This window comes from Porcisia hertigi, chromosome 16 (genome assembly GCF_017918235.1).
Source record: "Porcisia hertigi strain C119 chromosome 16, whole genome shotgun sequence".
NCBI lineage: Eukaryota > Euglenozoa > Kinetoplastea > Trypanosomatida > Trypanosomatidae > Porcisia > Porcisia hertigi.
This window is the reverse complement of record NC_090575.1, coordinates 425543-441059: the sequence shown is the minus strand read 5'-3', so window position 1 is coordinate 441059 and position 15517 is coordinate 425543. Positions and strand designations below refer to the sequence as shown.

At 56.9% G+C, this 15517-nt stretch overlaps 6 protein-coding genes across 6 annotated transcripts; all 6 read left to right on the top strand.

The window, feature by feature from the left end:
* Positions 1-368: 368 nt before the first annotated feature.
* Positions 369-1445, top strand: JKF63_05330 (uncharacterized protein; the record flags this gene model as incomplete). Its single annotated transcript, XM_067901294.1, has 1 exon — positions 369-1445. The coding sequence occupies one exon, from the start codon at positions 369-371 to the stop codon at positions 1443-1445; it is 1077 nt and encodes a 358-aa protein (XP_067758296.1).
* Positions 1446-2822: 1377 nt separating this feature from the next.
* JKF63_05329 (uncharacterized protein) lies at positions 2823-6851 on the top strand (the record flags this gene model as incomplete). The annotated part of the gene is made up of 1 exon (XM_067901293.1): positions 2823-6851. The coding sequence occupies one exon, from the start codon at positions 2823-2825 to the stop codon at positions 6849-6851; it is 4029 nt and encodes a 1342-aa protein (XP_067758295.1).
* Positions 6852-7939: 1088 nt separating this feature from the next.
* JKF63_05328 (uncharacterized protein) lies at positions 7940-9547 on the top strand (the record flags this gene model as incomplete). The annotated part of the gene is made up of 1 exon (XM_067901292.1): positions 7940-9547. The coding sequence occupies one exon, from the start codon at positions 7940-7942 to the stop codon at positions 9545-9547; it is 1608 nt and encodes a 535-aa protein (XP_067758294.1).
* Positions 9548-10669: 1122 nt separating this feature from the next.
* On the top strand, positions 10670-10825 carry JKF63_05327 (uncharacterized protein; the record flags this gene model as incomplete). The annotated part of the gene is made up of 1 exon (XM_067901291.1): positions 10670-10825. The coding sequence occupies one exon, from the start codon at positions 10670-10672 to the stop codon at positions 10823-10825; it is 156 nt and encodes a 51-aa protein (XP_067758293.1).
* A 1027-nt stretch (positions 10826-11852) lies between these two features.
* JKF63_05326 (uncharacterized protein) lies at positions 11853-13307 on the top strand (the record flags this gene model as incomplete). The annotated part of the gene is made up of 1 exon (XM_067901290.1): positions 11853-13307. One exon carries the CDS (start codon positions 11853-11855, stop codon positions 13305-13307), a length of 1455 nt encoding a protein of 484 aa, XP_067758292.1.
* Positions 13308-14153: 846 nt separating this feature from the next.
* Positions 14154-15263, top strand: JKF63_05325 (uncharacterized protein; the record flags this gene model as incomplete). The annotated part of the gene is made up of 1 exon (XM_067901289.1): positions 14154-15263. One exon carries the CDS (start codon positions 14154-14156, stop codon positions 15261-15263), a length of 1110 nt encoding a protein of 369 aa, XP_067758291.1.
* Between the last annotated feature and the right edge of the window lie 254 nt (positions 15264-15517).

Here is a 15517-nt window from a genome sequence, read left to right as displayed (position 1 = left end):
TTTTTTTTTTCTTCAGAGGGCGTAGACGCGAAAAGTGGGGGATGTGCAAACGTGGGCTGCACACACGCACGCACGCGCGTGTACGTACGTACGTATATATATATATATATATATATATACATGTATCGGCCATTCCCCATCTGCTGTCGTCTTACCCCCTTGCGTCATTGTCCACTTTATGCCTCTACTTCTACCTACGCTCTGTCTTGTGCAAAACGCTTGTCTTTTTTTTCTTTCACGCACGCACGCAGGGCTCGTTCAAAGTGCCTCTGAACTGTGGCGCTCTCACACTTTCGTAGCTCTCTTCACGGACACACACACAAGGCCATACCCATTGCCTTGAGTTTTTCAGAGTCGGGGCGCACGTGATGAACCACCTGTCGGTGCGGCACCATGGGGGCTCTATGACCCCTGGCTCTGCCCTCTCGGGCAGCCGCTATGTGAGCCACACCACACGCGCCACCCGCACCACATGCTGGATGAAGCTGGCAGTCTTCACGAAGTTCCCCACAGTCCCCTCCCTGGCCGGCACGCAGGTGCAGGGCCGACAGGACTTGCTCGCCTCCACTGTCGGCGCCGGCAACCCAGAGGAAACAAATTTGCTGCTTCAAATTGAACTCTTCGACGACGAATGCCCGCAACTTTGCGCAAACTTTCGCCGCCTCTGCAACGGGCAATCGTCCACGCGACAAGGCCAAGTCTACTGCTTTCAAGGCCTCACCCCTAGCTACTGTGGCACCTACTTCCACAAGATAATCCCCTCCTACTGCGCCCAAGGGGGGGACATCACCATGCGCGTGAAGCCAGGCGGGACGAACAGCTACAGCAGTGCTGGCCGCATCTGGCTGCAGGACGAGTTCAAAAAACGACGCCACAACGAGATCGGCCTTGTTTCAATGGCGAACAACGGCCCCAACTCGAACGGGTCGCAGTTTTTCATCACAACCTCCGCGGCGAATGAGCGTGCCTTCAACGGCCGTCACTGCTGCATCGGTCGCGTCGTGCGCGGCCTCGTGGACTTTATGGTGCTCGTTGCCCCGTTCGGCAACGTCGATGGTCATCCGTCCAAGTACGTGGTGGTAGTAGACTGCGGCGAAGGAGAAGCATCGACGATGATGTCGCCATTGACATCGATAACTGCAGCACCTCAAGAGTTGATGGTGTCCTCAGAGATGAAGGTTGCACCAACGTCTCCCGCAGCAGACGTGCAACCCGTGTCAGCCGAAGAAGCACCTACAGAGCTGGCCGCACACGATCCGAGCCACCGCACCGCAGAGAGCACGGATGTTTTGGCTGATGTGTCCACACAGGTGACTGACGCAGCCCCCGCGGCCGCCCCGATCTGCCCTACCCGCGTGCTGAAAAGCTCGCTAAAGAAAAGCCCGTCGACGGGGTCGGACCCAGCAGCCAAGACGCGTACAAAGCATGTTACATATCAGCTTTGAGTCGAAGCAGGGGACGCAACTAACCCTTGTCGAGCTGCTGCCCCCCCCCCTTCGCGTGTGGTGTGTGTGTGTGTGTGTGTGTGTGTGTGTGTGTGTCCTGGTATTCTTTTGCATGTCGCTCCTTGATGATCCCCCCCCCCATCCGTCTCATTCTGCCTCAACATCGCCCACTATTTGTTTGCGTTGCATGTCATAGTAGTATGTACAGTCCACCCCCCCCCTTTTTCCGAACACATCCTCCTGTGTCCAAGTCTGTGTTTTTTTTTTTGCGTCTGCGCGGAGAGGGTTGTGTTGACGGGGGGGAGGGGGGAGGGGGGGGAGAGTAGTTATCGACATGGAGTCGGGCGTATGCGTCGTCGCGATGGACCTTGAAGAGAAAAAAAAAGGAGAGAGGGAGAACATGAATGCAAAAAAAAAAACGCACACGCATGCACGACTAGCGCATGCACAGACCGTGAAGTATGTATAAAACTGAAGTCAAAAACACAGAAATATATGTTTAATAGGGAAATGCGGTCATCAGCAGAGACCCTCCCCCATCCCCCCACCATCACTCCCCCAACTTTTGTAAAGAGACGTCCTCGAGTCGGCCGCCGTTGAGGCGGCGGGAAAGAGTGCCCCTGGCACCACGACCACCCCTTCTCTTTCGCATGTAGAGTTGTGGTGGCATCCTATGGGGGATGCGCATGAACGTGTATACATGACCACATATGACCGCTTTCCCCTCCCCCCACCCGCCACCCCTCTCCACCTCCTGCCACTGCCATCAACACCACTACCACCACACGTGTGCCGCCTTTGTAATTACTGCTGCCTGCGCCCCCACCCCGTCCCTACCGCCTCGCGTAGTCTCACCCTGCGCGCCACACCCACACCACCACTCCCTCTTGTTCTTTTTGAAGGCCTCGGTTATGACTTCTCCCTCCCGGACTTCCATGACTGCCTTTTCCATATACTGACCTCCTCACGTAGCTCTCCGGGCCGGCGCGCATCTTTGTTGTAGTTGTTGCTCACTTCATCGTTATTTCGGTATTAGGTTTACGGGCTTCAGTTACCCACACCTACACCACCACCACCCTCCTCTCCCGCTACGCTGTGCTTTGTTTGTATTAGTCCCTCGCGGATGCGTGAGTATGTGACCCCATCCCTGCAAGGTGTGTCCCTCGTTTTGTGTCTTCTCTCACCTACACCGTCACGCATCTTTCTTTGTTCTTTTTTGGGGGGGAGAGGGGGAGGAAGGGAGGGAGGAGGGGAGAGTGGGCTTCTTCTCAGTAGGTGTAAAGTGCCACATTAGCCGCGCAACGACGGGCGACGCATCCTCATTTTTATTCAGTTCAAGTAGCTGATCTTTGCACTCTGCAGCAGGTGCTCCCCACCATGAGCACCGTGAACCCCCTCCCCGCCGACGCCACTTACGATGATCAGGGCGTTTACGTATCCCTCATCATTGGCGGCGTCGTGCTAGTCGTGTTTGGTGGGCTCATCGCATTCCTCCACTACACCCCCATTCTCTGGCTCAAGCGGTTCTATCGACCGAATCACACCATAGAACCAACACCGCCGACTAAAGCGCCATCTGCAGCAGCCATCGCAGCAGCGCGGCGCGTGGCGCGGGAGGACCTGCACGATACGTTATCCCCGCCCACCTCGCCGCTCACCGAAGTCGCCTTCGCCGAGCACACGATACGCCCGCACGGTAAGAAGGGCCACTCCGTGACGCGACGCAAGCGGCTTGGTGTCAGTCTACCGATCCTGTCCACTTTCTTCATTCGGCCGACCTGGAAAGACTGGATCAGCATCGAAGAGCCCTCGCTTGCGGACCGCAAAGAGAGTGCGCTGTCGCCAGTGCACCATCAGACCCCTTCCCTACCGCCACGGCAGACGAGCGATCGGTCCTTTGTTCCGCTGACCGCGCCACCTTCTCCCTTTCTCCACCGCCGCAACAACAAACAGGTTGGTCGAACAGAGTTGAAAAGTGACTGCCGTTATTTAGTGGAAGCTCCAGCGGACTTCACCGCCTTCTCTCCACGAAGCAAGTCTTCGTTGCCGTCCTACGGAGCCGTGGAAAAGTCGTGCACCCCACCATGCCCACCCAGTACCCCAGGCAGCACGACGTGGTCCTCGGCGGCGATGCCAAAGACCCCCCTCGATCCCCTCGTCGCCGTCTACCTCTTCACCCTCAAGTTTTTTTTCTCCCTCATGCTCCTCGGTGAACTCTTCACTGCATGGATCATGCTGATCGCGCAGCGAGACAACCACATGGAACAAACCCTCATCGAGCGCGATATGCACAACTGCAGTGGCCAGGGCAACAACGTGACAGGGTGTGAGCTGCTCAAGCCGTACTGCTCTTACCAAGACGACACTCTGGGGTGCAGCGTAGTGGCGCTGCACGGTCTTTATGACTTGACGGTACTGAACATCCACCCACGCAGTCAACGCTGGGTGGGGGTGGCGCTGCTGAACCTCGGCTTCTGTGTCGCACTCGTCGGCCTGACTCTCTTTTATGTCAAGAAAGTGGGGCATTATGCCGAAGCCGTGATGGTCAACCAAATGCACCACGCACTCGGCTACCGCGTCGTGTGCGTGCGCGGGATCGACTCCACCGACATTCGAACGGATCGTGCCTTTCGAGAGGCCTTTCTTCAGCTCTCTGTCTACTTCCCAACTCCGTCAACTCCGAGAGCGCCAAGAAGCGCAAGCAGCGAAGCCCATTTGCAGTCTTGCAGGGATTCAAGCAATTTTCCAGCACCACTCCACCCCAACAACGGCACTAGCGAGGACGACGACAATGAAGACAGCTATGCTGTATGCCAGTGCCCAGGGTTGAACTGCCTCTTCTCCATCTCGGACATGCACTACTACGTGCTTCGCCGCTCCGATGCCACCTTCACCGAACCGGATAAGGTGGAACAAATTTTGATAACGCGTGAGCCGCCCATCGGCATGCTTGAGCTAATCGCCGAGACCGAGGCGGCCATGGCAAACTTGCAGGAAGCCATCGCAGACGAGAAGGCTCTGCAGCGTCGCCTAATGCTGCGGCACCGCACAAGGACGTTAACCAAGAGGCGGCGGAGGGCAAGTGTGGTGGTGAACGACGATGATGTCGGCCCAGTAGGGAACGTATATGTCCACGACAGCCCCGGTGACGACGGCAGAAACGCAGTGCTCATGATGCGCGCACCGTTTCCTGACTGCTGCAGCAAGGTGCCCGCTGTTCCCTACTACACGGCTGTCTTCCTTCGCTGCTCGCGCGACATGAACATGGCTTTGGAGCGAGTACCGCACCAACAAGCCGCCGGCGCGGCTTTCGTTGTCTTCAAGGATTCACTCTGCGCACACGAGTTCACGCAGCTCTTCACGGCTCGATTTGGTGGCCTCTTCTCGTCTCTGGTCGCCACCATTGCCGGGCCACCGGGTCGCATCTTCCAGAGCACTCTCACTGCCAGCCGCTGCACGCTTTGGGTGCGCTTCTTCTTGATCTTCGTGCTGTACATCGTCCTGATTCTGACCTGGTCCATCCCGATCAGTGTTCTCGGTTCGCTGGAGCAGCTCTCAGAGATCTCGAGCTTCGTTCTACTGCGCAAGTACTCCAAACTGCCGAAGTGGCTGCGAACGTTGATCAACTCCTACTTGCCCGTGCTCGCGCTCGCCATTTTTAACATCGCCCTGCCGCACATTATCCGGCTCCTGGTGCGCGCGATGGGGGCCTTCAACCGCGCCGAGTGTGACAGTGGTCAGCTCTACCTGCAATACATATTCATGGTCTTGACGGCCGTCATATTTCAGGCCGCTTTCCAAGGCGCCGTGACGGGCCTCCCATACCTCCTTTTCGAATCCGACCGGGACGCGATCATCAACTTCTTCGTTTCCTGTATCTCCCCAAGCAACGGCTACTTTTATGCCAAGGTTATCACGTCCACGTGCCTCTCCACCTGGATCGATCTCCTGGACCCAATAGGAATTCTGAAAGTGTTGCTTCTTCGCGGGCAGGCGCACGTCCAGCGAAACTACGATGCCCTCTTCCTCCCTTGCGAGTTTGAGTTCCCGCGACTGCTCAGCTTCGACCTGATGGTGCTATCCATGGGGCTCCTCTTCCACATGACAGCGCCGCTGCTCGGCCTCCTCGTTGTCGGTTACTTCCTTGTCCGCTACTGGAGCCAGCGCGCGAAGCAGTGCGACCGCTACCGCCCTACTCTGTCCCCGGCGCACGACTGCACCGATTTCGGAGTGGCGGCACAGGTCATCCGCTGTGTCATGGGGCTCTACTGTTTTTCGGAGGTCTGTGGTGTGGTCCTCATGACCCTCCGCAGCCACCGCACTGGCATCGTCATTAGCGCGTTGACGCTGACCACGGGTGTTACTCTGATGATTTATGTCTACGGGCAGACCGCCAAGTGGACAGCGTCCTTGGCGAACGCGCGACACTTTGCACGGAACCCCCAGACCCTCTACAACCAACGCGCGGCGCAGCAGACGGAGTCGGGAAGGACAGTGATATCCCCACCACAGGCTTCCCAGCCCCAGGAAGTCTCCTCAGCCTCCGGTGGCAACGCAAGCACGAGCGCCCCGGCCTCCTCCTTTCAGCAGCACACCAGCTCAGGCCACCTGTGCGAAGTCGAAGACGCCGCTACTGAACAAGAGTGTAGCCCTCACAACCACGGCACCGCCATGAAGGAGGAGGGTGTCCTCGACAGCTACGAGCACGTCACCCTGAATCTGGTGCTGTTCGACACCACGCGGAATCCTTACCTGAGCTACCTTTTGCCGCGTAAACCAGGCACCGTCCTGCGGTACCAACCAAAGCACCAACGGCTTGCCACGATCAATGCCGCGGCTGAGCTGCGAGCAATGAAGGACACCGACTTCGTGGTGGAACGGTACTGGGATCGCGGGATGACATGGTTTGAGGGAGATGCGGATGCTTCTAGGAGCCTTGAGGACCTGGTCGGGGTGTGCAGTGGCGACAACGATGAGGTTGTACTCACTCACATAGAAAGGGAAGAGGCGCCCCACACGAAGCACGCGCATCTGATGGGCGACCATGATGCTTTGGTAGCACAGGCCTCGGCAGCGGTTCCGCCCAGCGTGAGCAGTGGGCTGCCCACAGCCGCCGCCGTGTCGAGACCGGGGCTTTCTACCACTACACTCGACGCCGCCAAGCAGAAGACCTCCTTTGGGGTGATACCCACGTCCACACCGACCGCCGCCGATGAACCGGTTGCAGAAAACAGACAATGTGACGCGGTAAAATCGCAAGTCCCAACCCACATGAGCGTGCTGACGACAATAGAAGCAACGGCCCCCACCGCACCGTCACACCCACCGCTGAGCTTGCCATCGGGTCTCACAACCCCCACTGCAGAGCACAGAAAATCGAAGACGGACGCCAGTCATGAAACGTAAAAAAAAAATAAAATCGAACTAAACAGAGAGCGAAAGTGGACCTATCACACGCACACACCTCAAGCGAATTTTTGTTGTTGTTATTGCCGCACCACCCTCCCATGTGAAGTGTGAGCAACAACAAAAGTCTCCTGTGGCTCTTCGTCTATACATATCTGTGCTGACGTTTCAAAGGGGGGAGAGAGAGAGGGGGAGGAGATGGCGATTGTGACCGGTTGGTGTGATGATAACGTTAGCACGTGTGTTCAAGCGCCTAATTTGGATGCGATCTTCTGTTAAATGTTTTTTTTCTTTGTGTGTGTGTGTGTGACCACGTGGTGCATGTGAATACTTGTTGAACTATGTAGGAGGGCGGAAAGCTGGGTTGGTGGAGTCCCCCCCCTTTTTTTTGCCAGCTGCTTCTGTTCACACACACTCCCATCCCTCTCCCCCTGTCTTTTTTTACTCTGTGTTGCACTGTTCTTGACTTGCCGAAATAGGGGAGAGAGAAGGATAAAAATGTGGGCAGAGATATTCAGCAATGCAGGAAAGAGTGATGTAAACCCCCCGACCCCACCCCCCTCGGGAGAGGGGAGGAGGGCGGTGACGCCCTGTGTGAAACTCAGCGATTTTTGTGTGTTTGTTTTTTGGTGAAAAAAAAAGGAGGCGTGGCACCGCGTTGCCATTCAAGAGGCACTGTCAGACAAAAATCGCTCCATGTGTATGCATGCAGATTCACATATGTGTATATACATGTAGGCGCCGTTCCCTTTACTCACCTTCATCTCCTTCCATATCTTTTTTTACGCGCGATTTTGGGCTTGACGGTCCCACACCCCCCACCCCACCCCGCCCCCCATTACCACCCGCTCATACACATATGTCTGTGGTGTGGTTGGGCAGTGGTGCCGCCCCCCGTGTCAACAACAACACAACAGCGGTGCAAAGTGCATCGGCTCTATCGCTTCGTTTTTGTTTACGTGTTTCCTGTACAGTTATACATCAGCACTGCCGAAAGGTCACTCTGCCCACCACCCACCACCACCACCACCCGAACAGACGCACGCACACGTCGACTGTTCTTTTTTTTTTCAAGGTTGCCGCCGAAAATGACCGTCATTTCCGCGGGAGTGGTGAACAAGCAGGGCCGCATCGTGCTCGCGCGCCAGTTCACAGACATCAGCCGCGTCCGCATCGAGGGGCTTCTCTCGGCCTTCCCACGGCTGCACGAGTCATCCATGAACAAGCAGGTCACGTACATTGACGCGGGCACAGTACGCTACGTTTATCAGCCCATCGAAGACCTTTTCCTGGTGCTGGTCACGACGACGACGAGCAACATTGTCGAAGATCTCGCCACGCTACATCTCATGGGTCGACTGATACCCGAGTACGTGCCCGAGGGCATCACAGAGGCCTCCCTGGAGACTCACTCCTTTGAAGTGTTCTTCGCCCTGGATGAAATAGTAGTGTGCGGGAAGCGGGAAAACAGCACGGTGGAACAAATCCGTGTGTATCTCGAAATGGACTCCTACGAGGAGCGCATGGCGCTGGAAGAGAAAGAGCGGCAAATGGCAGAGGCGAAGAAGATCACAGCCGAGCACGCGCGCAAGCTGCGCGAGCGGCGTATGGGAGGCGGAGGCCCGTCTGGCGGCGTGTACGGCGGGATCAGCTCCGACGACCCGAACTACGGTGGCTTCGGCAGCAACTCTACCGCTAGTGGCAACATGCACATGTACGCGAGTAGCGGCAGTGGCATAAAAACGACGTATCCAACGCCCTCAGCGCCGATCAGCTCGCAGACGTCCACCTCCCTCAAGCTGTCGGCACCGCGCACCGGCATGAGTCTTGGCAAGGCGCGTAAGGCGGACATCAGCAGCAAGATCCAGAAGGAGATGGGCATCACGGCACCGCAGGAGTCTGGCGCGCTCGGTGGCGCCGGTGACCTGGCGGTGATGAGGCCTCCAGAAAGGGAGTCGCAGGCGTCCACGGTGCCGCAGGAGGCAGTGAACATCATAATTGAAGAAAAGATGAGCGCAACACTGCAGCGCGAGGGCGAGTCAACCCCAATAGACATCAAGGGTGAGCTCACCGTCCTTGTGGCAGACCCCCAGCAAGACCAAATCAAGCTCATATTGGCGCCGGTAAGCGACGCCTTCACGTTCCGGGCACACGCCAAGGTGAACAAGACACTGTTCGCCAGCGATCAGGTGCTCACAATGGCAGACGGCAAGCCGTTACCGGTCCAACAGCCGGTCACGATCCTACGGTGGCGTCTCTCCAACTCCTCCATCGCCGCCCCGATCAACTTTACGTGTTGGCCTGAGTCCGGAAGTATTACAATCGAATACGAGCTGGCCGACCCGAACACGCCGCCGCTCCAGGCGGTGCGCTTGGCTATTCCTCTCTATGGTGCTGCCCCGCAAAACGTGCAGCTGTCGACGGGCACGTACCAGGTTGTAAACAGCGAGTGCGTGATATGGATGATTGATGTCGTTGATGGCAGCCAAAACGCGAGTGGCAACATCGAGGTCACCGTGGACAGTGACCATGGCACCAGTGGAGAGGAACTCTTCTTCCCGATTCAAGTCGCCCTTTCCTCGCCGGTCAGCATCGCTCATGTTTGTGTGAGAGAGGTGGTGTCGACCCAGAACGGCCACGCAGTGCGCTTCAGCCAACAGTCACGCTTGGTGAGCGACAATATGGTGGTGCAGTAAAATATACAAAGAGAAAAGGTGGCCAGAGATTAGCGTGAATCGCCTATCAACAACAGAGGCGTGCATACCTTGGGTCTTCTCGCCACCTCCTCTTTCATGGGACCGAGGCGGTGGGGAGACGCTGAGGAACAGTGCACAAGGAGCTTGAGGGGGGGCGGGGAGGAAAACTTGTCCCGAGTGTACGCAAAGCTTCCCGTGTGTGACCCCTGGTGGTGGTGGTAGTGGTGGTCCCCCTCCCTCCATCTGCGCCTTCTCTAATTTCACACGTGTCTCCATGGGTAACGTGTACGTGTGTGATGTACGGTATGTACCTGGTGAAGATGACATTGCGTGGCCGGGGAGGGGGGGAGAACCGGTGTGTGAGTGTGTGTTCGTGCTTTTATGGTTTTTTGTGTGCACCTCATCGGAAATAGTCGTCTGGGCTTACGCGTTGGACTTGTAGGAACGGTGTTTGCGCAAGGCAAAGAAGTTTGTGTCTGTGGGGCGCGCGCACACACACACACACGCACATGCATATATATATGTGTGCGTGTGTGTGTGTATGTATACACGTTTGTATGCATTTGCGTAAGGGAAATTCAAGTCGGTAGAAACGGTTGAATCGGTAGCACGCGCGAGTGTGTGTGTGTGTGTGTGCAGATATGCACACACGGCGATTGCCGCCCGCCGCCGCCCCCCCCCCCTCTCCCTCTCTCGTTGTGTGTGTGTGTGCTCGATTTAGCATATTTGTGGGTGGGTGGGCGTTTCCTCCTCCTCCTCCTCCTCCCCCCTTTTTCGCTCTGTACAACAAAGGGAGGAACCGAAGTCTCTTCAGGAGCGCCAGCATCAATGGCTATCACCGGAGGGAGGAGGCATGCATGTACGCTACACACCCCCACCCCTTCATCCTGTCCTACTCTTGACCTACACCTCACCCTTCTTCCTCCCCTTCCAAAAAAAAAAAACATATAATAATAATAATAATAATTATATATATATATATAACACGCAATCGTCTATCCCCTCTCCGTGCAATAGTGATACCGAGAGGCCAGATCAGCGCTACCGCGTTTGTTGCTGTGTGTGTCTGTAGTTCCCCACCACAGCCGTGCCCCCTCCTCGCCCCTCCTCGACGACGCAACCATGGGCCGCTTCAAGCCGCTTGCCGTGAAGAAGAAGTACGCGAAGAAGATGAACCAGAACAAGCCGGTTCCTTACTGGATTCGCCTTCGCACGGGCAACCGTATCAAGTGGAACGAGAAGCGCCGCCACTGGCGTCGCACGAAGCTCAACTACTAAGACCAGCTGGTTACCCCTCTCTCCCACCTCACCCCACCCCACCCCACCCCCCATGCTCCTCTCACCCTCTTACCGCCGGTACCTTGCTCGCTTAAAGCTGCAAGTATGTCCCTGACTGTGTTTCTGTGAGAGAGTCTGTGTGTGTGGGGGGGGAGGGGAGAAAGCGGTGTGTACAGGGGAGCAGGTACATTACATAGCCCCCAGCGATGGAGAGATTGTGAATGAAATGTGACTGATAGCTGGACTTGGAGTGCGTGATGGCGTTGTTGGTACGCAGTTGTGTGTGTGTGTGTGTGTGTGTGTGTGTGCTAGCGTTTCTATGTCGGTGTAGGAGGTGGTGACTGCCGTCACTCCCCTCCCCCCGCGCCCAGTTGCTCCCCCTCTCTTTTCATGCCTCCCGTCCCACACACACACACACACACCCTTTATGTGGAGGGGTGGGTGGGCGTTCGATGATGGGGGACGCACGAAGGGGAAAACAAATGATGGGTAATCACCACCGCCACAACAGGGTATGGAGTGAAGTACACACACACACACACACCGACGCCGTCTCACGTTTTTATTATTTCATTTCTTTTTGTGTGTTTTTTCTTCGTTTCACCTCCATCTCAATCAAAAACAACATTCAAATATTTATTTATGTATGAAAAAGGCGGGAGGAAGAGGAGAAAGCCGCCCAGAACCGACACCCCACTGGCTTTAGTGAACCGAGTCATGCAAGGCGCTCTTCTACGATGCGCGCCTCTGTGTCTAACAGCCTACCCGTTACTGTCGGCGTCGGTTGTGACGCTGTGGTCCCCCCACCCCACCCACCCCCACCCCTCCCTCCCTCCCTGATGATCAGCTGCGGTTGCGGTCGCCAGCATTTGGATCCTCCGTGGTCTTGTGACACTCCGCCCCGTCCCTACCCACCTCCCCCCTTTTCGTGCAACATACAGGCGCCTAATAAACACGGTCTTCTCAACATCACTTATTGGGGCTTAAGGGGGGCCTTGCGCTAAAACCGCCCTCACTTCACCAGCATATGAGCCTCCCTTCGCACTCGTCCCCACCGGCACCGATGCCATACGTTGCACAGCAGCAAGAGCTCATGCGTGTATACCGAGAGGAGCTGCGCCTGCAGCAGATTCTCAAGGAACAATGTCGTTTGCTGCAGTGCCTCACAGAGGCGGCAACGGGTCTGTTCTCGTGGTGGCGTCGAGGCGCAGCCACTGCGGCAGCGGAGGGGGGCAAAATTCGGGTTGCTGATGACTCATCCCTCTCAGAACAGTCGACCATGTACAAGGACGACACCAACACATTCGATGTGCCGTCGGCGTCATCGTTGTTGAAGCTGCACTCTGGTATGGTTTTCTACTCACTGGGAGAGCTGCTACAGCTTTGGGCAACCACCGCCGAGGCGTCAGACCTCGGGTGTCACAGCGAGAAGAGTACTTATGCGAGCTCCAGTGCCGAGGAGGCCATGAGCCAGGGCAGATGCCACCAATCCCGGCGCGAGGTGCACCCCCTCGCGGGCAACCCCTCTCGGATGGATATGAGTTCTCATCAACATCCTCCACCGTGGGCTTTTCCGGCCAGGATTGGAGTACCAGCGTCGCTGATCGGCAGCGAGACAGGAAACGATGCGTGCACGTCTCGCTCGCCTCCGACTTCCTTGCTGCCCCCCACCCCTGCGCAGCTCATACGGTATCGCGTGCTGGACGCAACGTGTCCACTGCCGGTCACGCACCGACTTCTCCTCGGCTCTGTTGACGCGGAACGCTTTAGCCTCCTCTTCCTGTGGATCATGAATCTAACCAGGGAGTGCGTTGAGGCAATGCTGATCGGCAGACCGGACAGACACGAGCGCCTCGCACGAGCTGTGTCAACACGTATCGAAGAACAAGGTTCAGTATGCAGCACCGGTGCGGATGGCAGCCAACGACCTGGCCGAGCAGCGCCAACACCAACAGTGATGAACAGTGAAGTGGTGAAAACGATTGGGACGAAAAGGTCGCGATTCGGGGATGAGGGCGATCTATCGTGTTGCGATGGTCACGTGGTTAGTGACTCTTGGAACGCACTCTGCGCCTCTCTGATACGTGTTCTCTCATACGTAGTTGCTGCGGCGACAGGAGCGCCGGTGACGAGCTCAGAGCACCAGCGATCTGCTGAGCCGCAGCCGGCCTCACTTGCATCGTGTATGGCAACCGCCGCCACGTCCACAACCTTGCGGGCTGACCTTCGCCTCTTCCTCGCAGAAGTGGCAGAGGTGCGCGATACCGTTCTTGAAGTTAAGCGCTACTACTGTGTGGCAGACCTGCGATGCAACGAAGATGAACTCTCATTGAAGAGACCTCGCGACGAATCGCTTGGAGCAGCAGCGTCACCGCCGCTCGCGTCAGTCGCCGGCCGGGAGCAGCCGACGGCACTGAGTAACATGGACACACTGGCTTACCTCGCCGCAACCGTGGATGCGCATGTTAGGAAGTACCTCTGATGTACGCGGGCTCGGAGAAGACGACGACTCGGTGTGTGTATATATACCCGTGTGGCTGTCCGAGTGAAAACTGCTGGCACACATCCCTCCTCCCGTTCTTCACTCACCCGCCACCACCACCACCACCACCACACATACACAATTTTCTCCCGCTTGTATTACTTAATCCTTTCATTCTCTCCCCCCCCCTCCCTATGTGACTGCTTCTACTGCTACCGCTGCTGCTCATCGCGACCTCAACGCATGTTGGCGCTCACCTGTTTTTTTTTTGCCAGATCTCATCCCCCACCCCATATCCAACGGACCGCTAAACGCGGGTGACTCAAACTTGTTGTAAAGGTGCTGATGTAGGTGACCGCGAACGCGACGCCTTAACAGAATGTGCTCATCTCTATGTTTGGGTACGGACCACTTACAGTCCTGTGCAGTACTCAAGACTAAAAGATGACAAGGTGAACGGCACGGAGGGGACGAGGACAAGGCCCTCTTCCCAGTCAGCGGCATCAACCTCTCAGACCGCTGGACCGCCCATGCCACAGCGCAAAGTTGGCGACACTCATCAGCCCTGACTAGAGGTGAGGCCTTTCGGGTTGGCTTGACAAGCGCGCAAAGGTTGCGAATGAAGGGCACCTCTGCCATCGTTGCTGTTTCCCCTCATATGCGTGCACGTGGCCGAAGAGAGCTTCCCGCCGCCCGCACCCACCCACCCCGCTCCCCCTTCCCACACACACGATCAACCACCCCCTTCACTTCCTCTCACGCATGCTTCGGCTATTTCTACTTAGTAGGGAGGCCCATCCGCTACACGCGCACACGTGCGCACACCTGCTCATTTTTTTTTTTGCGATGTTGTGCTTTTCATCCCTACCTTCGCAGGGCAGCCAGTCCCGGGCAGCTTCTGACACGACATCGCGGCCCCAGCCGTCATCGAAGCTGGACGCATGTGAAGGTGGAGAGGCAACATTCATCCGCGACCTGAAAACATCCGATCCCACCGGAGTACTACGTGAGACACCCCGCAGTGGTCACCACAACACCACCGCAGGGAACACAGATACAGCCTTTCCAGCAGGTAGCGGGTTCTTTGCGTGTTCTAGTCGCTCCTTCCTCTGCCGTGGCTCTCCCGCTACAAAGGCTGCGCCAGCCGTGGCGGCCCCGTCCTCAGTTGCGGCCACCCAGCGGCTCACCGCGCCACAGAACTACGGGCAGTTAATGTGTGAGCTGATCGTGTGGGAAAGCAAATGTCGACAGCAGCTCATACGCTATGAACAGGAGGAGCTGGCGCAGATGGTGTGGAGTGTGGAAGAGAGGTTATCCCCCGTCATGGCGACTCTCCGCGACGTGAACGCCCTGGACGTTTTGCAGAATGAAAAGGTGCGACGGTGGAGCATCCAAAATGACTACTGCCGCTTTCTGTTGGACCTGACACAGTTGCAGGAAGTGCTGCACCGCCGCTCTCTGTCCTTTGTAATGGAGCCGCAGTGCCGCAGGCGCATCGAAAATGTCGAGGTTTCAGACTGGATCGAAACACGACGACTGGATATGAGGCGCGAGGCAGCGGAGTACACCGCCGAGAAGAGGAAAGATCGGGACAGACGCCTAGCGTACTCTGAGTTCATTCAACAGCAACACTACCAAATCTTCTTGATGGAGCAAAGCGAGCAAGCAGGCAGGATGGAGGTGGAGCGACAGCAGCGCCTGTATGCCGGCTGTATTCTCGAAGAAATGGCAAGAGGCTACCGCCATGCGCGACTCTGTCAACTGAAGTACGAGGCGATGCGTCATGAGCTGCGGCCCGAAGTGGCCCGTAACCTGGCCGCTGACGAAGCTCGGCATCGCACGTGGCTGTATCAGGAGCAGGCGGTGTGCTTCAAGAAAACGCAGGCGGAAGAGATCCGAAGCTACCTTGCCTCCAGTCGTCAAGAGCTCCTCAATACGCGCGTGGAGGAGAGCTGATGTGGCGCGGAGGCAGTCGCAGCCTTCGAAGTCCGCCCCCGCCAGCCACCACCGCACTTCCTCTGTTTCCTTCGATGTGTTACCCCACTTTGTACATAACAATATTGCCTCGGCGCTTCTTGATCTCTTCCTCCCCCACCCTTCACCCCTTGGTCTGCTAGAGCTGTGCTTCACCACAGCTGCCCTTGGGGCAGGACAAGTCTTACGGCTGCTGATGTGTCAGCGGGGGCCCCTGGTCTTGGACTGTCCGGCGT